The sequence below is a fragment of the Crocodylus porosus genome, unplaced genomic scaffold, assembly GCF_001723895.1.
Source record: "Crocodylus porosus isolate Cpor-Errol unplaced genomic scaffold, CroPor_comp1, whole genome shotgun sequence".
Taxonomy (NCBI): domain Eukaryota; kingdom Metazoa; phylum Chordata; order Crocodylia; family Crocodylidae; genus Crocodylus; species Crocodylus porosus.
Genome location: NW_017728931.1, coordinates 34,800,480 through 34,826,063, shown reverse-complemented (window position 1 = coordinate 34,826,063; position 25,584 = coordinate 34,800,480). Strand labels below are relative to the sequence as shown.

Here is a 25,584-nt window from a genome sequence, read left to right as displayed (position 1 = left end):
ATCAGCAGGCATTGGGGGAGTCACTGTTCCCCCGAGCACTGCCAGGAGTGACCAGGAATAACGGTCACAAGCTGGCAGAGGGTAGATTCAGGCTAGATATCAGGAGGCGCTACTTCACGGTCAGGGCGGCTAGGATCTGGAACTAACTTCCAAGAGAAGTGGTGCTGGCTCCTATCCTGGGGGTCTTTAAGAGGAGGCTAGAGGAGATTAGACCCTTCTGGTGAAGGAAGCAATAGTACCAGAATGGACAGTAGCAAGGGACTTGCACCACAAGGGTTTTTGTTTTCGAGCATCTCCAAAATGGATGGCTACATTCTGATGCTGACTAGCTATTACCAGTGGTGAGCATATAGGAGGCACAAAGAGCATAGCTGCATAATGATCAGGTAGATTCCAGACTGAGTCTGGAAAAATGATTGGCCTCAAAGCTTGAGGGGCCAGATTACTACCTGTGCCACACCATGATACAGCAGGCATGGGGGGGGAGTTAACTGGATGTTGCCCCCTTACCTTCCTGTGCTGGCAGTGGGTAGGGGTGCAGTGGGGAAAGCAGTGTGAGAGGGTCCATTCCCTAGGAGTGAATAGAGAGTGGGCTCTGATTCTGCAGGCTCTTGAGCTGTACCAGTGGGACATAAGCTACTCTAGCTCTAGGGCCTTGCTGCAGGCCTGCATGTGGGAAAGCACACTGCTTATTGCCCCTGGCTCAGGACTAGTGGCAAAGTGACAGTTTAGCTGTGACAAATGCTTGGAGTTGCACAGCATTATTTTTAGACTCCCTTCTCCGTGCAGAATTGCACTTGAACAGGAGCATAGCTTTTCAAGACAGACTGTGCAGTTCCTTGTACACAACGATGACATTAATAAGATTAAAGCCAATCTGAGAAAGTACAGTACAAGTGATTGCATGAATTCTGCTGATCACTAGAGCTGGAAGTACAAATGGTCCTTGATAAAGAGATTAGTCAAGTTCATTTCCTCCAAATTCAGGACCGGATTCTCCATTATGCCACATTTACTGGTACAACTTCACTAAAGGTGGTGGAGTTACAGTGACACAGAAGTGCTGCAAAGAAGAAGAGACTTGGGCCCTTAGGCCTGGAAACCCTAAGAGAGTCAGTGGAATGGTGCTAATACTGGCTGAAGATCAGACCTTGCTTGGCTTGGAAAGAGAAAATCTAAATCACATTTGACCAGCTCAGGACAACCTGGTGCACCCTGACAATATCAATTCTGTTGCTTTCTGGGCTCATCTGCACACAGGAGCTACAGCTGTTACCTAAAGCTGTGTTTTTAAATTGGGTTAGGGCAGTGCAAACCCCTGCATGGGCATTCCTGAACCAGTTTAAAACTGATTTATGTTGGATTAGTTTGTGCCAATAAATTCACCAACCACAGTGTGTATAGAAAACTTAAGAAAACAGTATTAAGTCTTTCATTTATCCCTTTGCCTTGTAGTTGCAGAAGTATTTGGATGTTCATAGCAAACACATCACATACAATAAATCTGGATTTTCAGAGAATGGTCTGATGGCCACTATGTTGTTTGCCAGAAACTCTGAGAGTCTGGCACTCAGAAATTAATCAACAGTTTAGCTCAGTGAAGTGGCCATTTATCTCAGTTTGGTTAGAGTGTAGTACTAATAACACTAAGGGCGCAGGTTCAATCCCTGGTTGGACAACACGATCTCTTGAGGTCCCTTACTGCTGTATGAAATTCTCTAAGAAGATTAGTCAGAGAAGCTGACAGCAAACTACGTGCTTGCCATAAAAAAGTAAGTTAATTCTATACTGCTAGGCTGCCCTCTGCCCTTTGAGAGACACAAGCTTCTCTGCAATAACTGCTCATATCCACATCATTCTCTGTAGTAAATCCACAATGGGTTGCCCCTCACTGATACAAGTGGGCATGCAGGCAGCGACTGCAGAGCAACTGACATGCTGTCAATTCATGCCTACCTGTCTTGCCAAGATGATGGAACATCCCTGGAAAAAAATCCATAAGCCCATCTTTGCTGTAATGATCAAGATATAAAATGCCCTTTGGAACTAATCTGTTGTGCTGGCGTATATGCATGCCATGCCACTCCCAACTGGAGATGCTTCCTTTCTCTCGCATTCAATTTAGGATTGGCCAAAGATAAAACCAGAAGACTGCTGCTCTTTCCCTGGCTTAAACTGTCTGGCTATATTCTTTGTGGAGCTTCCCTTGCATTGCCAAGAGATTTGACTCGCTGTTAATGATGATTTTACTTACAGTGATGGAAGACAGCTTTGGCTGTACAAGTCACATGGCATGTCACATGATGAAGATGGATTCACATGACAGTTTCACCAGATGGCAGCACAGTGAAGGTGTGAAGTCACAGCGGGAGGTCATGGATGGAGGGAGGGGACAATTAAAGAACACACACAGAGAAGGAAAATGAAAATGAATAGTGGAGGGATTGGAATGATCCTCCTTCAAGACAGCAGTGGTTAAAACAACACATCCATTTAAAATGACCCACAGCTCTGTACAGGGACACAAGCTGCTCCCGTGCCCTCCGCCCCTCCAGTATAGCCACTACTAAGAACGTTTTCTTCTGCACTCTTGTTAATTGATTTTTTTAATTGAAAGGGGATTTGTTAATCCAATAGCCCTCCCCCCTGAAAGAAAGAGGCTGCTCTTCACATAGGTCATCACATTTATCTTCATACTACTCTGGACAAAGCTCACTTCTGTGCAGAGGACATGTACAAGTCTCATTGCTACATAATGCCACAACTAATTCCCTATGATAAAAGTTATAAGTGGTATTTAAATGGTTTCTGGTTCTTGTTTTAGCTGTCTGAACAGAGGGAAATGCCACTGCTTAGAAAGAGAGAGGTATTATCTGATGAAGTAGGCTGTTGCCTATGAAACCTTATGCTTCTCTGAACCACTTGAGTTTCTGAGGTGCTACCCTGTTCTGCCGTCTTAGAACAAGGTTGCTTCAGAGCACCAGGAAAATCCAAAACTACTGAAGGCCAATCCCAAAGTTGACGGGGATTTTGCCACTGTCTCCAATAGAAGCGGTATTTAGCTCTCCATGACTGGTGAGGACTTAGTTATTACAATACAACCTCATTCACAGAGATCTTCCTATCTCCTATCCTGAGGCATTGTACTCAGGAGTTGTGCAACATTGTGTTTTATTGTGTTGATGCACAGGTACCTGTAGATAACTTAATAGGAAATGAGAAGCCTTGTGTAGGGTTTTTTAACTTTGCTGTACAATCCAATTGAGTCATATGTTGGCTGTAGAGTTCAACAGGATGGGTCAGAAATGTGTATGAGGGAGATAACTGGTTTTTTTCAGTAGTTTCAAATGATTTTTATTAAATTCTGAGGAGACTGTTTGGTCTTATCCTGACTGTGCTTTGTCAAACACTTCCACAGGGGCCTGAGGGAGTGCCTGCAGCTGGTAGAGTCTGTTTCCCACTGTGTAGAAAGCTTACTAGGACCCAGTTTGAAACCTCAGGAGGGTCTTAAATATGGTAATACTGAGTCCTAGAGATTAAATTCCAATCCCAGTCTACAGAAGGGAGTGGGACAGGGAGTTGTCCTGGCATTGGGCAAAACTCTATAATTCCTTTCCACTGGCAGTAGCTGTAACATTTATGTGCTACGGGGCAGCTGCATACTTACCATCTGCCAAGTTGTCCGAGTGCCAGAAGCTACTCATGTTAAACTCCAAAAGGAATCTGTCAAAAGAGCAAGGAAAGAGGACATTTTACAGTACTCCAGGTGGATTTTCATGTTAGAGAGAGATCTCTCACTGGCCTGGTCGTGGGGCTAAGAAGCACCAGTTCTGAAATGAGCAATATAAATTTTCTGGCACCAGCCAAAACCTGAGACATTCAAACCCTTCCAAGGGGTCCTTCACTGCCTCTGGTTTTGGGCTGCACTATCCACTGAGGAATGGCTAGTTGTGCTTTATTTCACGAGCATGCCATACACAGTTGCTTGCCCAGTGTGAGCTTTAGCTCTGTGGCCTTGAGAGCTGAAAAATGACTCTGTCACCTTGAAAACCATCTGCAGAGCAAGGATTGATTGCTGCGACAGATGCGGGCACCATGCATGCACAGTGACAGCTGCAGACTGTGGTGGTTGAACTACACTCTACTAAAGATGAGCTCAAGTCGTGGAGGCTGAATCTTTTCTAGGGTTCGAGGGTGTCTGGATTCAGTACTTCAGTTGGGGCCCAATGGAAAAATTGGTCTGGGTTGCAACAGACAGACCTAGATATGCATCTGAGCTCCCCCACAATTTGAGGGAAGGCTGAATTCAGTGTGTCTAAGTACCCTACTGCCCTTTACACTCACTAGCATGTTTACATGACCAGATTAATTCTTCACCTCTTTTGACCGGAATACCTGTTCTCATGTGCTCATTTTCTAGTTGCAGAAAGGGAGGACTGTTTTGTGGGTAAAGGTTCCAAGAAGGGTGATGCAGGTGCTATTTCTGGCTCTATCACAGACTTTGCACTGAGTAACCTTGGGCAAATCATGTAACCACTCCACAACCACAGTTCTCTCTGGTCCTGTGTTCAGGTCACACAGTGATGAATGTCACAGAAATGCCTGGAACTATAGGTCCTGCTAAGGGAGCCTGTACTGGTATATTTCTTAGCTCTCAGCCCTGTTGACCCAGTCCTCCCAAGTCTTTTGTACTCACATGAGGAAATCACTTATCAGCCACTTCAGTGTAGCCAGAAAGGCATAAATGGGCTGGAGAAAAAAGAAAGCAAAAGAGAACATTAAGATCTGGTTACAAAAGTCCCCTTGCCCTGAAGTCCAGTTTCCTCCAGCATCCAATGCTCTGGGAGACAAGCTATGTCAGTCAATAGGAATTTTTCAAAGTGCATCAAAACCCAGACAAATCTCTGCTACTCATCACAGCGCCTTGCCTCCTTCCAGAAAGGGTCAGGAAGCTTATCACAAAAGTACCAAGGACTTTGAAGATGTAATTGCTCAGTGATTCCTCTCCAGTCTGGATAATCTTAAGAGCTCAGAACAGGAGGGACATACAGCTAAATGGGCCTGCCTTCTTAGAATGTGTTTATATTCCATTTTTTTGGTACAAGCTGCAGTATTAGCTGCTATTGGTGATGCAGCATCTTAAAATATATCCTTTTTTAAAATGGCACTACATCTCCATGCAACTTTCTTTCCTTTCTCCTACAGACTAACCTAAGAAAAGTCTAGCAGTTTAGTGAAGAGAATTCATTGCATGTCGCTCCGTAGCCAGGTGGCTCTATCCCCCTTCTGCATCATAAACCATGTCCTAGTCAACATTTGTGTAGGCGGTAAACCCGAAGTAAATGAGCAAGCAGAGAAGTGTAGTCTTGGTTGGGAAATAGCGTTATTTTCCCATGAAAAATTCCACTGGTGAATGTTTTGTATGTGATGCATCACTGCAACATTTTTCTGGCTTTTGTTGGGTGAAAACAAAACACATCCTTGCCCCCCCAGCCATTTTTTGTTCCAATTGTTGCAATCAGAACCTAAAATGTTTTAAAAATGTGTATGTTTTCAGTAACTAAAACATACAACATTTGTCCAGTCACATAAACATTTTCAATAAAACCAAACATGTTTGTCTATCTGGCTTAAAATTACAGACTTTTAAAGCCAAAATATATCTATTTATATAATATAGCCAACTTCTTTTAAAGCTTTCTGATGGAAAAAAAAAATTACTGGTGCTAAAAGCAGTATGCTAAAAAATTTCTTCAGTGCACTAAGTTTTTAAGGCATCAGAGAATTATCCTGACAATAAGCAGGTCCCTGTTTTGAATTAATTAATTAAAATAGGATTATCTAGTTGGCTTTGCATTTGACTTGTACCAACTGATATCAGACTTGAACGTCCCAACATCTGAAAGAAAGCACATGCTTATATCTTAATAGGCATGTGCTGTATGGCATTAATGAAACACTGGACTAGACTACCAGTGAATGTTAATGCAATGGGCTGACTGCAGAGAAATACATACACTCAACAGAGGCCGGGCACCGCTGTGATGTTGGTAGTGGACTTTACACATTGCTTGATAATCATACAGCTGCACCCTATAAAATCAAAATGAAACAAGCACGTGGTCAAATATAAGAAATGCAACCACCTGTGAATTCTTTGCCCAAGTGTGAGCTAATCTTTGCCCTAGCTAGGCTATATCCTAGATATGTGTTTTTACATACAAGAACTGCCATACCAGTTAGACAGACAGTCTGCCTAGTTCCTTTCTCTGACCCATGCTGTGTTCTTCAAATCAAGGCAGTTAACTGCAATACTGTCCCACAGAAGGAAGATTCTCCCTAACATCAGATGGCGCTAAGTATATTACCTGGAACATGAGGATTATCATTTTTTTATTTACCTAAGTACCCCTAGATGTTTGTTTTATTTCATTGAGATGTTTAATACTTCTGTGAAGTGCACTGCAGTATTAGTGTGCACAAAAACCAAGATAATGGCAGGGAGGCCACTTTCAACCCAAATGCATTGCCTCCAGAGGGGCAATGCAGCTGATCAATCTGATACGGGCTCTCCTGGTGTAATGAGAATTCTGAAAGGCTTGCACCTCGAAGGAAAGGTACCATGTAATACCTTCAGACATAGGGCCTGAGCAGGAGGTAGTACAGAAGTGGCGCAGTTTGGGATTTGATGTATGCCATGATGTCTTGCAATAGCTGGTGCCCATTAGTATGGGAAGCAAGTAGTGTATGGATACTACTAATGAGCAAGAAAGTCAACGAAGGAATGTTTGCAGGCAGACAGCTACTAGGGAAATAAACTTAGTCCATCTCATGCTTTGTCTCTCTGCTCTGCTTGCCAGGTGCATTATTTTCCTGGGGGTAAAACATTTCATTCACACTTCTCCCACTTCCTGAAAGAAGGATATAAAGGAAAGTTACTACTTACTGGCTAAACATTCCCATGTTTAGCAGTTTTGTCATTACTGAACCATCCACTTCACCAAAAAATTTTCCAGACTGTAATCAGAAAAGATTAACGAGAGAGAGATCATTGGCAACACTTTCAATGCTGCCTACTGTTGCAATTAATGCATTTCTAGATGATGAAGGATCTATTTCCTGGTGAATACTGTTAACAAATAGGAAGGATTTTAATATGGTACCATTTAGTTCTGCCTTTTTTATCCCTGGCTGAGAGGCATGAGAATTGAGAACTTCATCACAATTTCCAGACGGTCTTTTACTCAGCTCCAAATAACTTGAAACCTTGAGAGGTGCCCCTATGGTACCAGAGAGAGCGGGAGAGAGAAAGCAACAGAGATCTAGACAGATTCATTCATTTGAGACCTGTGATTTCATTTGCTTGTGATTTTTTTTGTAAGCTTGTACTCCTTGGATTTGAAGGGAGAAAAAGCCTGTTCTGCTACAGCTGAGATAACCCACCTCTGCAAGCTCAGAGGTGGGAGTTGATTCAACCTCTCTGTGGTCCAGAGGGGACAGAGAATGGCAATATAGAAATGTAGGTTGCACAGTTATCTACCTCCAGAGCCTCTTTAAACTCAAAGACAATTCTGTTTCCACTTACTGCTAACTGTAGGCAGTCACTGGTGGGTATGTTTAAAATGGTCAGGTTCCATGTCTTTTTTGCTGTCAGCTGTCCTCTGTGTATTGGATACAATGGTAACAAAATACCTAAGTATCTAAATGGTTTCTGGCCAGTTCATTTTTGGAGGGTTAATCTCCCTGTAAGGCTGAATGATTGTATCTTATAAGAGCATTTCTCCAGCATGAGGGAATATGTCCTTCTCCACTGAGAGGCTCTCAGTTATTAAGCAGCTAATAAGAGATGAGGATTAATTCTTCATGTCTTTGAGCATGACCATTTCCATTAAGTTCCAAAGGGTCATGTGACATGCATCATCCAACATGAGTAATGTTTAGTTTTGAACTACCTCTCAAGTGTCACTAAGAGCCTGCCCTGTTTGGAGGAAATACCAGTACAGACACATGAAGTCAAACTTCACGCAGTCCAGGGAGTCTGAGGAAGCTGCAACTCTTTCACCTCACTGGCTCTTTCAAGCTGATTATAGTGGTTAGAGATCCATCTGCTTACATTTAACTCCATTCTGTAGTCTTACTAGAAGCCAGAGCAGTGGGATTTAACACAATATAATCTGCAGCTGGCATTGCAAGGTGAAAGGCCTGTTGTTGGACTACAGGTAGAGCCTGCTTCATTTGGGGAGATCAGGCCTTGTTACTTAATTCCTTCAGTGCCTCCTAAGTATGGAGAGACTCAATTCTCATGTGTCTAAATGGGCCTTAGTGCAATTAAGCATAAGGGCTAGGAAGCAAATCCAGAAAAGCAGCACTGAACTGGCCTTGCAGCACAGAACTGAGGATCAGACTGGGCACAGTTTCAGGTGCTGAGTAATAACATGAGAAAACTCCATTCTTAGCACCCGGTGAGATCTTTTGAAGAGTGCCAGTGAGGAGATAAGAAGGCGTGAGAAGACAAGTGTAGTTTCAGGCTCCTCCCTGCTTGGCTGCTGCCCTAACCCACTGCCCAGCCCCTTTGCAAGGAGGTAAGCACCTTAATAAATACATTTGTCTTTGAAATGGGGTGCGATTTAATTTAGAAAAGCTATGGAAAAGTGCCTTGAGTCAAATGAGGAGGTTTTTGAATCAAACAAGACTGAGAATGACTGCTATGGGTACTTACAGTTTCAAAGAACCAAAGATTTTGGAGTCATTATGATCCTTTATTCTGACATCCTGCAAAACATTGGCCATGGACTGTAACTATGTAACAGCAGGCCTGCTTTTATGTCTACCTGATGTGCACATCATAATCATGCACACACATACAAATGTACTTGCACAGGAAGCCAGCAAAGACATTTATAGGCCACATACTTTATGTGTGTACACCTAGGGTAATTTGTATACACAATTTAGGTGGATGCAAATGTCACAAGCTCATCTGGGAGTATCTGATGTTGAGTCTACAGATGTTCTGCTGTGTTCTGGAAAACTGTTCAGGGTATTAAACAAACCGGCCTTGTTTTTAGACGGAGAAATGGCTTGCTGGTAGGTGTTGGAAATATGTTATGGCTATGTTATGACAGGCCTCAGCAAGCAATGTGTGAAGCTTCTGCTAGACTGCAGGGTTGGGGTGGGAATTACCTTTTCCCATATGCCACATGAAAGCCAGCGCCCTGCAATGGAACTGCACAGGCCGTCCTGAGACTTGCACCAACAAGGTATAACTGATACCTGTACCTGCCAAGGGCTCACCAGAAAGAATAGGTCAAGAGATCTGTGTGGACCCTATAACCCTACCTCGTTCAGCCTACTGAGTACCCGTGACCACAAGACTCCCATACCCGCAACATTCAACCAAAGACAGCTGCCCTTCAACCTCTGCTGCAGTCATACTTTGTGACTTGGTGCTTTTCCTGTCTCCTTCCCTCCCACAGCCACTCATGCACCTGTACCACCCTCACAGAATCACTATAGGGAGACAACTGAGGAAGAAGGCAGCATTTGAGAAATACACTCAGCCAGTGAGGGGAGACCAAGATGACAGAACTGAACTGTGAGCTGAGAGCTCAAGAGACTTCCAATGCTTAGTGCTGCCTTAGGCTCCAGCCCTAGCTGCAGGTGTGTGTTGCGGGGGGGTGTTGGTAAAACCCACATCATGTATCATGGGAGTGATGGGCAAACATCTATAGAAAAAAAATGTTAAATCAAATGAAAAGCAAAACAATGATGCAACCATGGCAGCAGCATTGGTAGCAGCAAGCAGGGAGGGCTGTCACCAATGTGTGTGTGTATTGGGAGGGGATTGTATCAGTCCACTGGGGCAACTTTACTTCATGGTTTAACAGCACCAGGAACAGCTTCCTAAACATACTTTACATTACAATACAGTCTAGGCTTTTCTGTTTCTTCTTTCATCCATTCCTAAAACTCAGCACTTAGTTTGTTGGGTCCTCTGTCCCCTCCTTGCTTTTGAATTGTCCTATTAGCCCTTTGCACACTCCTTCAAGGGTTCAGATAGGGAGACTTGTCTCAATTAAGATCTTTCCAGTTCTTCACCAAATACTCTAGCTCCCCACTTCTTAAGAGTCTGAGTCTATACCTTTTGTAGCTTTCAGTTGTCGTCTAGCTCCTGGCTTCCTTTGGGAAGCAGGTTACTAGACAGCCCTGGTTCCCAAGCCATGGATGCCCTCCTTCATGCTTGGACATTTATTCAGTGCCCTCTTGCTATCAGTGCAGGTTGCTCAGTACTTGGATTATGGATGGGGAAATAGCCCCTACATGAGGTGGAGGAAGGGTGAGGAGGTAGCTTCAGAATAAAGCACAGGAAAAAAGCAGAAACCATCTTACAGCACCTGGAGTAGCCATGGCAATTCAGTCCTACCTGCTTATATCACCCCTGTAAGAACACATGCACTTCCCTCTGTTTTTATTGTGCAACGTACCCCAGAAAGCATCACACAATTGGGAAGTTCTGTTGGTTCTAGGCCTAAAGCCAGGTCCTTGGCTACCTGCCTTGGGGCAAATATGGGTGGAATAGGAACCAGGACCCAGCAGTGTTCCTACTGGAGTAGAAACAGTCTGTGCTGCCTGGAGGGGCAGCTGAGGTTTGCAGAGAGCTTCCTCTTGAGATGCACAGTACTACATGACTCACTGGAATCTCCTGCATGGGCTTATTCAGGATCTGATGTGCTTGTACTCGTCCTGGGTTGTTTTGCAGGTTGGGCACTGTAGGCAGGATTTTGTTCCTGTCTTTTACATGCACACTGCTCTATCAATTTTAACTGCATTCACTTGCAATATACTGGTACCAGCAGCAGTTACAAAGCATGTAAATGGAATAGCTAGCAAAGATAGGGGTGCAGTGTGGTGACTTGATTGACCTATCCCTTCAAGAGAAGCCAAAACTAGGAATGTCACTGGACTGGTATGAGGCCCCAATGGACGGTGCAGGCTGTAATGTGGTGAGGGGCCACAGCTAGAGACTAGCACTGAGACCAGCCACAGTGGTGAGATGCATCCCATAGAGACCCAGCACCAGCAAGCCTGCCCTCTCCAGAACTTGGGCTGCTGATGTTGTGATGCTACTCCCTGTATATTCTCCCAAGTTCAAGTATCTGCTGCTGTGATAGCCATGGCAAAGGAAACAGATATAGGGAACCCAACTAAGACTCAGTGGGTGCATCTACACAAGACACTTTACTGCACATGAGACTAATCGAATGTGCAGTAAAGTGTCACCATCTACACATGCATGGGATTTACTGTGCAGTAAATTAGCTTAATGTGTCACTTGCTAGTACCAGGAAATACAGGTACTAGTTTAATGCCACATTAGCTACTGCGCAGTGGTCCCATTCAGGGGGCCCACTGGTGCCTGGATAAGCCCTGATGCAGAGCGGGGAGCTGTGCTGGCTTTTGGGGCAGCTGTCTCCCTGCCACAGGGATCAGGACTGTCCCGATCCCCATGTAGCCAGGAGAGTTGTCCTGGCAGCTGGGACTGCTGTATCTCAGCCACATGGAGAAGAACAGGTCCCAACCTCATCCCCATGTGGCCAGAAGAGCCAATCTGGAAGCCGGGACTGCTGCATCCCAGCCACGCGGGATCCCCATGTGGTTGGGAGTGCTGTCCCAGCAGCCAGGTTGGGACCCAATCTCCACATGGCTGGGAGAGCCATCTCCACTTGGCAGGGACACTGCCTGCCAGCCATGTGGGGATCCCTCCTGCCCATGTGGGGATTGGGATTGGCTCCTGTGCCCCCTGCCAGCCCCAAGGCTGGCACTCAGGGAGCCTGGAGCTCCCCTTGGCTGCTGCAAGCAGGCAGAGCAGAGCAGGAGCAGTCCTGACCTGGGCTGCTCCTGTCAGGTGCAATTTGCTCCTGACAGAGGTGTACACATAGATGTGTGCCCTGGAATTCTTTAAAGAGCCTTTATTGGCTCCTTTATTCTTTTCATGAAGAAAATTCAGGCTCACTGACTTCACATGTAGACATGCCCAGTAAGATGGAACCGAATGATCCGGGGGGAATAATGTTCCAATCTGCATACAAATGGAGCAACTGGAATAGGAAGAAGTCAGCCAGCAGGGAATTGGGGACTGGGAAGAGAAACAGTGGTGAATTGCTCTCTCTCGGTAATAGCTGGAGAAGATGATTGCTTTGGGGTTTGCCAAAATACCTGATCTTGGAGTCTATGTGCACATATTTATAATTTATCCAAATCCACTGTAATTGCAGGTTTTCACTGGTTAGCTCTGCTAGAGAGTAGTTTTCCATAGCACCCACTTTCTGAAGGGAAATGTGGAGGAAGAACAGCTGGAATATAACAACAACAGACTTTCTAATGCCAAACAGCCTGCAGGCACCCTTTTGGGCAATTGGCTTCTGCAATGAACTTGTTTTTGTTTGGTTTGTTTTTATAACAATGTGAAGATGAGTGTGAGGAACTGGTTGATTTTTAGTGTGAAAATTAAAAAAAACCCTTAAAACCTAGCAGGAGCGTAGGGACAATGTTACAGAAACAGATCAAATTCCAGAGGGCTGCATCTTACCCTGTATCCCAACTGTGCCGGTAGCTAATAATAGAGGCTTCAGAGGCAGGTACTGTACAAGACTTCCCAGAGTTGACTGTTATGGAAAAATCTACCCAAAGAGGAAATTCCTGCCCAACTCCCTTCTTAGTTGGTGCCTGTTTTATCTTCTAAAAGTGTGGAGGGTTATCTTGTATACAATGTTTATTTTTCATTCAACAGTAATCATAGATGGTCTCATCAGCCAGCTTATGTCCATCCTGTTTTGAATTCTATTAAGTTCTTGTCCCCAGTGACATTTTGTGACAATGGGTCCTGTACGTTACCGGTCTCCTAGTTCTTCCTTTTCAGTGCAGTCATTATTTGTATTCCGCTACCCAGGTTGTATTTTATTTATTCTCTCTTTAAACTAAACAGTACAAACTTTCTCCATCCCTTCCCACATGGAATTCTCCCTGTGCTTCTCATCATTTCTCCACTATCTCTGAACTCCCTCTTCTTCTGCTGCATCTTTTAGAAGAGGGAGACCTGAACCGAGAACACTGTTTCAAGTGAAGGCATATCAGTGACTTGTACAATGGTACTATAATAGCTTTGCTGTTGAGTTCTTCCTTGTTCTTTATGCATCCTAACATTTTTGTTTGCTTTTTTGACATGACTGCACACTGCACAGTTGTTTTCCCAGAGATGTTCAAAGTGCTGACAAGGTTTCTTTCATGAGAGGCTACAGTTGAATTAGGACCCAGTAACATGTATGTACAGTTCAAATGATTCCTTCTAAAATGCATTACCTTGTATCTGTCAGTAGTGAGCTTCCTCACTTTTGTCTTGTCTTGTGTTACCTAAAGAGTGCTGTATTATCTGCTGAGTTCACTGTCTTGCTCTTCTCCAATCCCCTTGAAGCATAAGACCCAGTGCACCCTTCTGCTACCCTGAAATTGGATCACTTATTCATATTCTTCTTTTTCTGTCTTTTATCACTTTTGGATCTCTGACAGCAGTTTACTTCTCTTCCCATAATGATACAATTTCCTAAATAGCTGCTTGTGATGGACTTTCTCATGGACTTTTGGAAAGTCCAAATAAATGATATAATTGCTGTTCCCTTATCTATCATTTTTGCTGACACAAAGAATTCTACAAGAATAGCCACATTTTCCTCTACAGAAGCTGGGCTGCTTTGTCCCAATTGTACAATGTCTGCTTGGGGTTTTAGGATTCTGCTTATCATCGAACCAGTTTATTTTGTAATGAAATAAGGCAGAAGCAATTCCTTGGATCACACCTATTGCCCATGTAAAAGGACAGTTACAATATTTGCAGCTCTTCTGTCCTCTGGCATAATGGTAGAGTTAATTAAGTTTCATACTTTGTTAGCAGCTTAAAAAGTTCTATTCTCTAGCTCCCTTGTATGCTGGCGGGTCCTGGTGACTTGTTGCTTTTCAGTTTATGAGTTTGTTCCAGAAGCACCTTTTATAATACCCAAATCTCTGGTGTGGAGCACAGAGTAGGTGTGTCTGTCTCTGCACACTCTCTTGTGAAGACACACAAAGAAATCAGTTCATGCCAGATATTGTCAGCAGCAACTTCATACACAGTCCCACTTCACTCAGGTGGGCTACTTGTGGATGAAGGAGCTTGTTGTTCAGTACGTGAAACAGGAATAGATGTTTTTTCAGTGTCTTGATTCTCTTTACTTGCTCCCTTTATTCCTTGATAATTCAGTGGATCCACAGATTGTTTTACAGGGCTTGTGCTTCCAATTTACTTAGAGACTTTACTTCTTTATTTTTAACCTTTAGCCTTTTGCCCTTCAGATTTTCCCTTGTCCCCACAAATCTTTGCCTCTCTGTACTCCTTTCTCCTGACTTCACTTGACCTGAATTTTAATCTGCTACAGGATGCCTGTCAGGCTTGAGAACCCAAGCCCTCCTGCTTCCTTTTCAGCCTAGGAGACATGACTGCTGGCTGGGGCCCTCTTAGGTGATGTTTCAGTAGTGTCCATGGAGAGTACACGGTTTTCAATGTCCTTACCTTTGACATAGATTTTTGAGCTAGCTTCTTTTATCATTTTATAAAATCCCCTTTCTAAGGTTGGGTGTCACTGCATCTTCTGGACTCTCCTTCCCCCAAGGATGCTGAACTGAATTATACCATGGCTGCTCTTCTTTGGTGATTAGCTGCTCTAGTCACTTGCTGTTGAAGAAGTCAAGAAATCTCATCCCTGACCCATGTCCCACTGTGATACATGAACTGTCTCTACATGAGGAGATGAAGTTAGCCCATTTATTTTCAACCAGGTTTTCAGGACAAGCAACGAGTCTTTGTTGTGACTTTCTTTTCTTTTTGTAGGAAGAAACCAAGCCACTCTCAGATGGCTGATGCTTTTGAAAGCTTCTTTCAAGTGAGGAAGTGATTGTGGCAGCCTGGGGAAGAGCAACAGGTGCTGCCTGAAGAGAGGAGTCTCTAGCTGCTGCTGCTGCTTTGAAATGTGCACCCTCTTTTTTCCAGGTTTGAAGTTTTGAGGAGTTGGTGAAAAGACATTTGGGTTTGCCCTGCTTATGTACAGTAGATCTGTCTCATGCCTCACCCTCTGCTTACAAACCAAGGGGACACTGCCCTGTTCCCCTTAGAAACCTGTGCCCTTCATATCTCCGACAGGAAGCTGAGCAAAGCATCCCAGAACCAGAGTAATGTTAATGCTTTGCATTTCCACAGCACCCTCCCATCAGAGGAGCCCAGCACATGTCACAGATACAAATGAATTCATTAACAAATGCTCCCAAGAGCCCTAAAGAAGAGGGAGATATTACTGTCCCTATTTTAAGGATGTGGAACCAGAAGGACTTGGTCAATGCCTTACAGCAAGCCAGTCCCAGAGTTGGGAAGATAACCGAGATGTCCCAGCTCCCAAACCCCTGCGCTTACCCTTTTTCACCTCTGTGATCCACTTGCCTGCTGGGGAGGCTCAGCTGAAGCCTCGCGAGGGGCTCAGCAGCATAGCTGACAGACAGCAAAGCCAGGGCATTGACATCCTGCTGCACAGCTGCTGGCCCTGAACACCCTCCCCACTAGCTCTTTTATGTGATGTACAGAAGGAGGAAAGAGAGCAAGAGGCATCCAAGGGCAGAGGTCCCCAACCCTGTTATAACCCATTTTAAGGTGAGAATGGTGCTGGATCCCCTACTGGGCTGTGCAGAGCCCTGGTCCTGGCATAGCTCTCCTCTCTCCTGAGGCCTGCACCTATTTGCTGACTTACCTCCTTGGATCTTTTGGAAATGAGGATAAACCCATTGTTATCAATGAGGAAGCAGTTCACAATCTGCAGAGATGAGAAGGAACTGTCATTAGAGAGAGGATTTAGCTGTACTTGGTCAGATGCTGTTATTAGCCTGTCATGTGAGGTAGGACACATGGCTCTCATTTCTGGCTCTGCCACTGACTTGCTGCATGACTTTGCCATGCCACTTCCCCTCTCTGCCTCCATTGTGCAGTTCAGCTAGTATGGGAAGGGTCTTCCTCTTACTGCTTCTGGGTATGTGGGATGCTACTATAATAGAAATAATATTTAAGTAGACACTGCACCCCAGAGAGAGACAGCAGTCTTTATCCAGCACTTGCCATCTGCAGAGCTCTGTGCTGTGCAAAGAGTGTTGCATTAACCTCTCAGTGTCCTTGTTACTATTCCTGTTTTACACATGGGGGAAATGGGAGCCCAGAGCTTAAAGGATTCTCCTGATGTCCTGCAGTAATCAAGTCAAGAACAGAACCTAGGGCTCTTGAAAAGCAATCCCACTACTCAAAGCATCAGAGGGCTCTGCCTCTTTCCACCTTTTTTTATAATAGTAAAAGATTCCCTGTTCTCCAGAGACAAAGAATCTGGGGCAAAGGTGGAAGGGCCTGGCCAGCCCCTACAGTATCACAGAAAAGGCCTAGCCATCTTTTATATCCTGCAATGTGCCCAAGTGTCTCAGACCAGGGCTCAGTTCAAGATCTAGAAAAGACCCAAAGTGAGCATGGAAAGAAGATCCTGATCTGAGCCCAACCTCTCAGGAGGATGCTCTCTCTCAAGAACACAAGTGGGTAGGACAGTGTGAGGAATCCCAAGGTGACATGAAAAGGAAAAGCCTAACACACACTCCCCTTTCAAATCCCTCCTTCTGAGTAGTCATTGGAATTGGAGTCAGTCTCAGAGCTCAGCATGGATCCTGGCATGCTGGACTCCACATCACCAAAGTAGTCTCAGTTGACCCCAGGTAGATAACACTGTAGTTAGGGAAATACTTTTACTGAAGGCTTAGTTTATCAGCCTGAGCATCCTCCTGGGATGTGTTGAGCACCCTTTGGTTCCCACTGATTTCAAGGGGCACCAAAAGTCACCAAGACCTCAAAGGATGAAATGAGTGCCTGCCATTTCCAAATGAGTTAGCTCTCTGCCTCATATTAGTGTTCTGCATTCTCAGTTTTTATTTAAAAACAAAAACAAATAACAAAAAAACCCCAACCTACTCGGGACGGATGGCAGTACTAGGAGCAGGGGGACCCAATCCCAACCTCAGCACCAGCACCACCCACCCCACCCAGGGTCAGAGCTGGGAGCCTCATAGCCCTGGGTAGCAGTTTCAGTCCTGTGGGCCCATGCTGAGTGCCTGTGTGCAGCTCCCTGCCCCTGGGAGCAGGACTGGGCTGTCCCACCTGCCCCCTGCCCCCCAGCGGGGCTCGGGGCTCACAGCTCCCAATGCTCGGGGTAGGGCCAAAGCCAGAGCCACCAGGATGCAGGTGGGATCCACCCACACTGGAAGCAATTCCCACAGCTTGCCTTGCCCCACCTGGGGTCAGAGCTGGGAGCCCAGGCAGTGGCTCCAGCCACCATCCCCTGGCCCCCACGTGGCCACTGCCATCCCCTTGCCTCCCACTCTGCATGTCACTACCCTTCCACATCCAGCTGTAAACCTGTACCTCGGGTAACCAGCACAGCAGCACTTATAGCTTACTGGCACTACCTGGTTTTCGGTTCAAATCCCTGTTAATTGGAATGAAAGGGGAATGGCCCATTCCCCACTCATGCTGGTTAACAGCAATTTGAACTGAAAAATGGGTGTAAATCAGTAAAAAAAAAAAAAGAATGACTTAAAGTCAGGGAATTTATCAGTGGAAAAAAGAAAAAGAAAATCAGTAAAAATCAAGAATGGAACACTGCTCATACCCCTTGAGTAGACACTTGGAAGAAATCAGGGAAACTTACATCATCCTGACAGCTCAGTGGACACAGACCATCCAGGCTGCTGCACTGGAAAAGAACAGGAGAAATGATGTGATGATTGTGCCTCATCTTACTGTGCCCCTTGGCAAAAGGTCTACCATATTTTCTTGAATACAGTATGTACTTCCCCCCTGAAATTAGCCCTCCTCTCCCCCTGCAAAATGGAGGTGCATGTATTGAGTGGGGAAGCTGATTTGTTTTTCTGCCTAAGATAGAAGCACTCTGCTGTAATCCCTGCTACACAGTGCAGCAGCTCTGCTATTACTCTTCAAGCGGCTAAGGAAGTCAATGGCCCATTGTTCTTCACTTCATGGGTGTTAACAATCATCTCTCCTACTTAATGGTCTTCCACTAATGAAGCTAACCTTTCTTAGGGGAATGTTGCCATCTTCTAGGGCTTTTGGTCTCCTATTTCACAGCTGTTTCCAAAATCATAGGTCTGCCCATACAGATCAGTCTTCAATAGCAGCTGCAGCAGTTCCCAATCTGTGGTATGCGTATCACCAGTGGTACGCAGACAACCTGGCAGTGGTACATGTTAATGGATGTACTATAATTACTTTATATGACAAAAATTTGCTGGTGGTACTTAAGGTCAAACTGAATAATTTCCTGGTGGTGCTTAAGGTTGTATTGTTTTAAATTGGTGGTGTGCAATCTGTCAGAGTTTGGGAATCGCTGAGCTAGGGTTTTATTTAGTTAAGCAGGAAAGGCAGGGTGAATCAGCTGAAGATTAGGCTCTGCCCCTGCGCTCTGCAGCCATAACTCTGAACTTTTTTTTTCTTCACAAGGCTTTTCAAAAACGAGGTGCATATTCTATTTGGGGGTCTGAATACATGAAAAAGTGTTATGAGAGCTGCGTGAAGGTTGATGAGTTAGCTGTGATTTTGAAGCATGTTGTGTATGTATGCCTGCCAAGGAGGCCAATTCATTGTTCTGCTTCCTACCCAGTGTTCAAGACTTTGCAGCAATAATGAGACGTCTCCTTTCCACCAAGTAGTATGAGCCTCTTTCAGCTTCCCTTACCCAGTCTGTAGTATCTTGTTCTTTGACAAAGAACTGCTCTCAGATCAGCTCTCAGATAGCGATAGCCAGTTTAATATAAAACTGGCAGAATCAAGCCTCTGTGGTTGATAACAAAGATTATTGAACACTGAAAAGAAAAATGGTGAGTGTGCTTTGCCAGCTGATAACATTTATTGCACTTTAGTGCTGGATTATTTGCAGACAGCTTTTTTCTAAAGACAGCTAATGCTAAAATAGGATGTGAATAGGCTCCAGTAGCCTCAGGCACCATCTATTTGTTTCACTAAGAATTTATGTGTACCAAAGCAGACACATGTGGGGACAGGAGGGGCTAAATGGTGAGTAAAAAAGCCCTTCAAGTGCTCATTGATTTCATAATCGTTTTATGTTTGGAGCGGCTGCCTGTGTCTGTCTTTTTGTGTTAGTCCATAATTTTTTTTTTTCATTGGGCAGTGAGGAGAGAAAGCTGACACAGTGTCACCATTTCTGCAAGAGCTCCCTTTTCTTTGAATTCACAGGATTCAAAGCTGTCAGGTCCTGCCTATTATAAGATACTACAGGCACCCTATATTGTTTTAAAATAGTAAAAACATTGTGTATAGTTACAAAAACATCCCCCCTTCTTATCTGGCCTTGAACAACAGGAGATGAATCTATCATTCAACCAATTAAAACACCTTAATTGACTAGGCTAAGTCTCTGGATTTACCTTGTAAACCAATTTCAGGAGACAGCCAAAGACTCCTCATGGCTTTGTAACACTGTATCCTTAACATCATAATGATGTTTCAATGGAAAACTGTTATAATATGATAGTGTAAACATTGCCTAGTCATGATAGGATTGTTCCGTTTTACAGGACAGACACAAAGCAGGTGGCAGCCCTATAATTCATACTGGGATTTGCTCTGATTTGTTTTGTGAGAAATAGGGCCACAATAGCTCCAGAAGTTTCAGGTGAACTGCCAAAATGAAGTCAGGTGAACTAACCCCAGGAATGGGTTTGAGCCAACTATATGGGTGCCTATAGACATGTGGGGGTGCTGCTCTGATGTACTGTAGTTACAACACATCAGAACAGACTCGATTAATTGTTGTGCCTATCTTCAAGAAAGGGAGGAAAGTAGATCCGGCAAACTACAGGCCCATCAGCCTGACCTCTATCCTGGGGAAGGTCTTGGAAAAGATTATCAAAGAGGCTTAACAGACTAGCTGAAGGCAATATCCTGAGGGATACCCAGCATGGGTTTGTTGCAGGTAGGTCTTGCTTGACCAATCTCATTTCCTTTTATGACCAAGTGATTTATCACCTGGACAAGGGGGAAGAGATCGATGTCACATACCTTGACTTTAAAAAAGCCTTAATCCCACAATCACCTCTTGGCTAAACTGGCTAACTGCAGCCTCGACCTCACCACAATCCGCTGGCTGGGGAACTGGCTCCGCAGTGGGACCCAGAGGATGGTGGTCAACAGGAGCCAATTGTCTTGGTGCACTGTGACCAGTGGGGTCCCTCAAGGCTCTGTCCTAGAGCCTATGCTATTTGACATCTTCATCAGTGATGTGGACATTGGTGTCAGAAGCAGGCTGGCCACGTTTGCCAATGACACCAAACTCTGGGGTAAAGCATACGCACCAGAGGATAGGAGGGTGATCCAGGCGGACCTTGACAGGCTCATGAAATGGGCAGACGAGAACCTGATGATGCTCAACACTGAAAAATGCAAGGTTCTCCACCTTGGGAGGAAAAATCTGCAGCATGTTTATAGGTTCGGTAGTGCTACGCTGGTTAGCACTACCGATGAAAGGGACTTGGGGGTCATGGTTGACCACAAGATGAACATGAGCCTTCAATGTGATGCTGCGGCTGCTCCATGGGATGCATTCTCCCCTTGTACTCGGCCTTGGTGAGGCTGCAGCTGGAGTACCGCATCCAGTTTTGGGCTCCTCAATTCAAAAAGGATGTGGAGAAGCTTGAGAGGGTGCAGAGGAGAGCCACGTGCATGATCAGAGGTCAGGAAAACACACCTTATAATGAGAGGCTGAGAGTCATGGAGCTCTTCAGTCTGGAAAAGTGCTGCAAACACCTGTACGTGATTCACAAGATACACTTGGAGATTTCAGAAAGGCATGCACAAGGCCAAACATATTCTGACCTGTTGTGGTCTTTGAGTTTTTTGCCAGAGAAGACTTGTCCTGTTATTTTTAGTCACAAGATGAGTGAAATTAGATTTTTGAAACAGGGTACCATTACGTTCAGAGAAGTGATGGAAGGGCACCTTGGGGTTGAGGGTGACTGGGATAGTGAAACCTGTGCTGCTCTCTACCACTTTAAAGCCTTTTGAACTGCAGTCTCTCCCCAGATATGCACCTGCCTCAGAGCTGCCAGCTGCTCCTGGTCAGGTCTCTGTAATGCTACAACTAAGACTACTTCAATCTTTACCAAAGATGCCTAATTAACTGTGAAGACAGCGACAGTCTCAAACAGGCTTGGAGTGTCTCTGGCTATTACAGACAAGGGCCAGTCTCTACTGCACAGCAGCATACAAACTACATGCAATAATCAAAGCTTGATAGGCAGGCAGGGACACAGCAGGGAATTCTGGGATACCTCTTTACCCTCAGCCGTTGTCTACTTACATCAGTATCATTAGACTTAGAGATGTTCAGTGGGAATGTGGACATTCAGAGAAGCACACCATGCGACAAAGAGATGGAGAGGAGAGAGAAAAACATCCGTTAGTGACTCCTTGTTGCACCACTGCTGAGTTTTATTAAGCCAGGGACAGGCAATTATTTGGGCCTGAAGGCCACATAGGGAGTTTTGGTAAGCTGTCGTGTGTGTGTGTGTGTGTGTGTGTGTGTGTGTGTGTGTGTATCCCCAAAAGATACTTTCAACAACTCCATTGGTAAAATCCCAGGACCTTCTTATTAGTCCATGGGATAATTCTGAACTCAAGCTACTATATGCTGGATTAGTAGGGAGGACCAACCTTTTTGGCAGGTATGCCACAAATTACGCCCCATGCCCATCACCAGTCTCCTTCCCATGACTCATCTACCACTCCCTTTTCTGCTCCTTGCCCTGTGCTCCCTCCCAAACTGCTGCTCTGCTTTCTGCTCCATACCCTGTGCTTCCTGTCCAATCTGCTCCCATGCTTTCTGCTCCCTACCCTTTCTGCTGCTGTGCTGCCTGGCTTCTCCCTGATCTGTTGTATACCATATATGCAGGCTGCTTGTGCAACTTGTGGCATGTGCGCTACAGCTTGGCCACCCCTATGCTAGACATACCAGCACCACACCTTGGTTTCCAGCCTGCAAAAAAGCCTACCCTCCACCAAAGCAACAAAAAGATTATTTTTCCCCATTCTCCATATGTTCTCAGTCATAACAACCAGTTTCCTACTGTTGTATCACAAGGGTTTCAATCTGATGGAAGTTCCTTCTCCTGGCAGCAGAGAGACATTTCCACTCTGCTTCTTCAACCCTAGTGGATATCTTCCCACAAACATTTTGTCCTATACCTATATCTATACCTTAAGCTTTTGAGAGTGTCTGCTGATGGTCATGAAATGGCACTTGGTTTTCGTCTCTCTCAGACTGGGACACTGCAATTCCATTTCCAATTCTCTCAGTATAGGGAAGGTGTCCAAAAGTAGCCCAGACTTATAAATTTATCTTTTTTTAAATTTAGTAGGATTTCATCATCATTAAGATGTTTTCCAAAGGCAGGTAGATTTTGGGCTTCCAATGGCAGCTTTCTATGGTGACTCTGAAAGACTGAATGAGTGCAAACATATTTCCACAATTAAACCTGTCATCTGCAGTGGAATGAATGCCAGACCAGGATTCTGACACCATTAATGCAGCATCCCCAGAACAGACACGCCACTCATGCCACATTAGAGCTGTCAAAGGATTAGCAAAATGTGTAACTTAAAACTAATCTAGTGCATAAATCTGTTTAATACAAATTTTGCAAAAGCTTTTGTTGAAATGGCACCAACACACCAGCACACATAGCCTGAGACCAGCCAAAGGAAGGTCATTAAATTGTATTTATGCATACTTGCTGCCATTCCTACCTGCCGCACTGCCATCCAGAACTTGTGTTGGAGTAATTCTAGCTTAATTTGCACGCCCACAGCTATGGGGAAATAAAAGTAGGGAGGGAGGGAGGGCAGGGTGAGAGAGAGAAAGAGATGCAAGTTAGGAAAGGGGAAAAAAAACAAAACACTTGCATGAAATAACGGGCAAAGATGACACTTGCAACCGGCTTCCAAGTGCAAATGATGAGCTGGCAGGTAAGCACTGAGTCAGACAGTCAAGTGAGAGTCAGAGGTTTAACAGGGTGGAAGAAAGGACGGGTTGGTCGCTGTGTTGCAATACTGACACCTCCCTCCCACTGAACACCACAGAGATGCAAACAGATAAAAAAAAAGCCTTTTATCTTTGGCTATCAGATTATCAGGCCAGAACAGACTTTCTTGGCTTAATCTTTCCCTTGCTCTGTCAGATCCCTAGTGTTGTCTACCAGGTGTGGGGCACATTGCCATAGGAGACAGGGGAGCACTCTCTTTCTTTCTTTCCCTTGTGAATGCTTCCACACTCAAAAGCAGTGATGCAATTGTGCAATCCCTGTGGTGTAATGTGGTAACTTGTCAGTCCATGGAGTCAGCTTACTTGAAGGGTCTTCAGGAAACCCAGCCCCATGCTTGCAGAGAGCAGCAGAGACTGAGTGCTGGTCTCTCATTACATACTCAGGTATCAGCTGGCTATTTTGTGCAATAGGGTTACTTGAGATTTACCTCAGTGTAAGTGGGACATGAATCAGGCTCAGTGATTTCATGATATGTACTGGGATGTGTGGTTGCTTTAAAGTTAGTTCTGTGATTAGATGCTATAATTCAGCTGAGAAGGAATTAAGACCAGAATGTACAATTAGGTATTTTCAAGCTATGTGCACACAGAACCTGGCAGCTGGCATCAGCTGGAATCACAGCCCTGGTGTATCATCTCTGTCTTTAATGCCAGGGCAACAGTTTCTTTCTTTGTCACATCCCTATTGCTGGTCCATCTTACAAAATCCCACTTAACTGGAATGTTTCTACCCAGCTTTTTCTGTCATAAAATAAATCTGACTGGTGTTAACTGGAGAAAGGGATTACTTCTTACAGCTGCCTTCTCCCTAACCCCCAGCACACACAAGCCAGACAAGACAGGATATTCCTTTAAGATGCATCCAATGCTGCTTCTGAAAATATAAAGAAAGAAGGCTGAATTCACCTTGGATGTTGATCCACTGACATTAGCAGGGTTACCCTAGGCATGGATTTGGCGCAGTGTCTGCAAAGAACAGTCTGTGGTCAGTAATACACTGTAAGCTATGTTGTTATGGTTGATTCTGTCTAACTAAAGATTGTCTTGATTTTGCGTGTAGCTCTGAATAAAGTCCACGGCTATCTCTTAAAAGCACCTCAAGTAAGAGTCATTCCCCTTTTCAGAGTGAATCACATCAACAGTAGTGAGCAATGCCCAGGACATGCAGATTTGATAAGACAGAAGGAGTTGGTACCAGTACAACTAACAGTGGAACACAGGGAGTTACTGAACAGCTTGTCTTTTAGCCAGGAGGAAGCTAAATCCTGAAACACCATTCAAAGAGAATTAAACCCTTGGTCATGGATTCTCACTTCATACATGCCCAGAAGACATAGGCAATTACATTCCATAAGAGAGTTACTTGTATCATGAGGCAAGCAAGATTCTTTGGGTAGATGTGATATCTTTTAATAGACCAACTTGAGTAGTTGGAAAAAAGTTCTTAGCAAGCTTTTGGGCCCAGTCACCCTTCTTCAGGCATAGGGAGTCTCTGCTGCTCTGAGACTCCAAGGAATGAGAGAAGCTAAAAGTGTGGCAGGATGTCAGTGAGAATGTAAATAGGTAGAAAATATAAAGACAAAAAGGTAAAGCAAAGAGGGGAGGGGGAAAAGAGCGAGGAAAAACAAGGGTAAAGGAAGACATTATAGTGATAGAATACAAGGTGGAAAAGAGGCTGTCAGTGAAAAAGAAAATAGTTGGAGATCAGGAAAACAGGAATGAGAGAAACTCAAAGTGTGAGAGGATATTGTGAAAATATAAATGGGTGGAAAGGAGAAACAAAAGGTAAAGCAGGGGAGGGAGGGGAAGAAGGCGGGTGGGGAAAGGCCAAAGGAAAACATTACAGGGCTAATAATACAGGGTAAGGAAGAGGCTCTCAATGAAGAAGGAAATAGTAGGAAGTCAGGGAGACAAAGGGCAGAAAAGTAGGGGAGGGGAGAAAAGGTGGGGGAAAAGAAAAATAGGTGGTCAGGTCAGGCAGGTACCTGTTGAATCAGATGTCAGGCAGATTGTAATGTGTCATAAAACCAAAAGCCACAACCATAAACCCAGAAACTTGTATCATGAAGAATAATAACACTGCAGACTTGCCCTTGTTGGTGTCACTGGGCATAACCCTAGGTAACTCAGAGGGATGGAAGACCACGAGTGTTGATGAAGCCCCTCTGCTCTAGGCCCGGGCGAGCCAGGGCCCCACCTTCGTGAACCTTTGTAACCCTTTCCTTGAACTTTTTGTAACCTCCTGTAATACTGGAAAACAGGATGAGTAGCAGGCAAGCTGAAACTCCCTAAAACTGTTATCTGTGGAATGCAAGGGCACCGCTCAGAGAGAGAAGGGAGGAGGGAA

General features: G+C 44.7%; 1 protein-coding gene across 2 annotated transcripts in view; it reads right to left on the bottom strand.

Annotated features, from left to right (window-relative positions):
• Positions 1-25,584, bottom strand: part of CACNA2D4 (calcium voltage-gated channel auxiliary subunit alpha2delta 4) — a 183,236-nt gene that overhangs the window by 14,192 nt on the left and 143,460 nt on the right. For both annotated transcript variants that reach the window (XM_019544560.1, XM_019544561.1), the window contains 9 exons: positions 22,943-23,004; positions 21,498-21,512; positions 17,814-17,858; positions 15,828-15,890; positions 6,947-7,017; positions 6,018-6,093; positions 4,697-4,749; positions 3,668-3,723; positions 2,255-2,275 (listed from right to left, as the gene is read on the bottom strand). In XM_019544560.1, the coding sequence (XP_019400105.1) occupies positions 2,255-2,275; positions 3,668-3,723; positions 4,697-4,749; positions 6,018-6,093; positions 6,947-7,017; positions 15,828-15,890; positions 17,814-17,858; positions 21,498-21,512; positions 22,943-23,004 (462 nt within the window). The remainder of the gene's footprint in view (positions 1-2,254; positions 2,276-3,667; positions 3,724-4,696; positions 4,750-6,017; positions 6,094-6,946; positions 7,018-15,827; positions 15,891-17,813; positions 17,859-21,497; positions 21,513-22,942; positions 23,005-25,584) is intronic.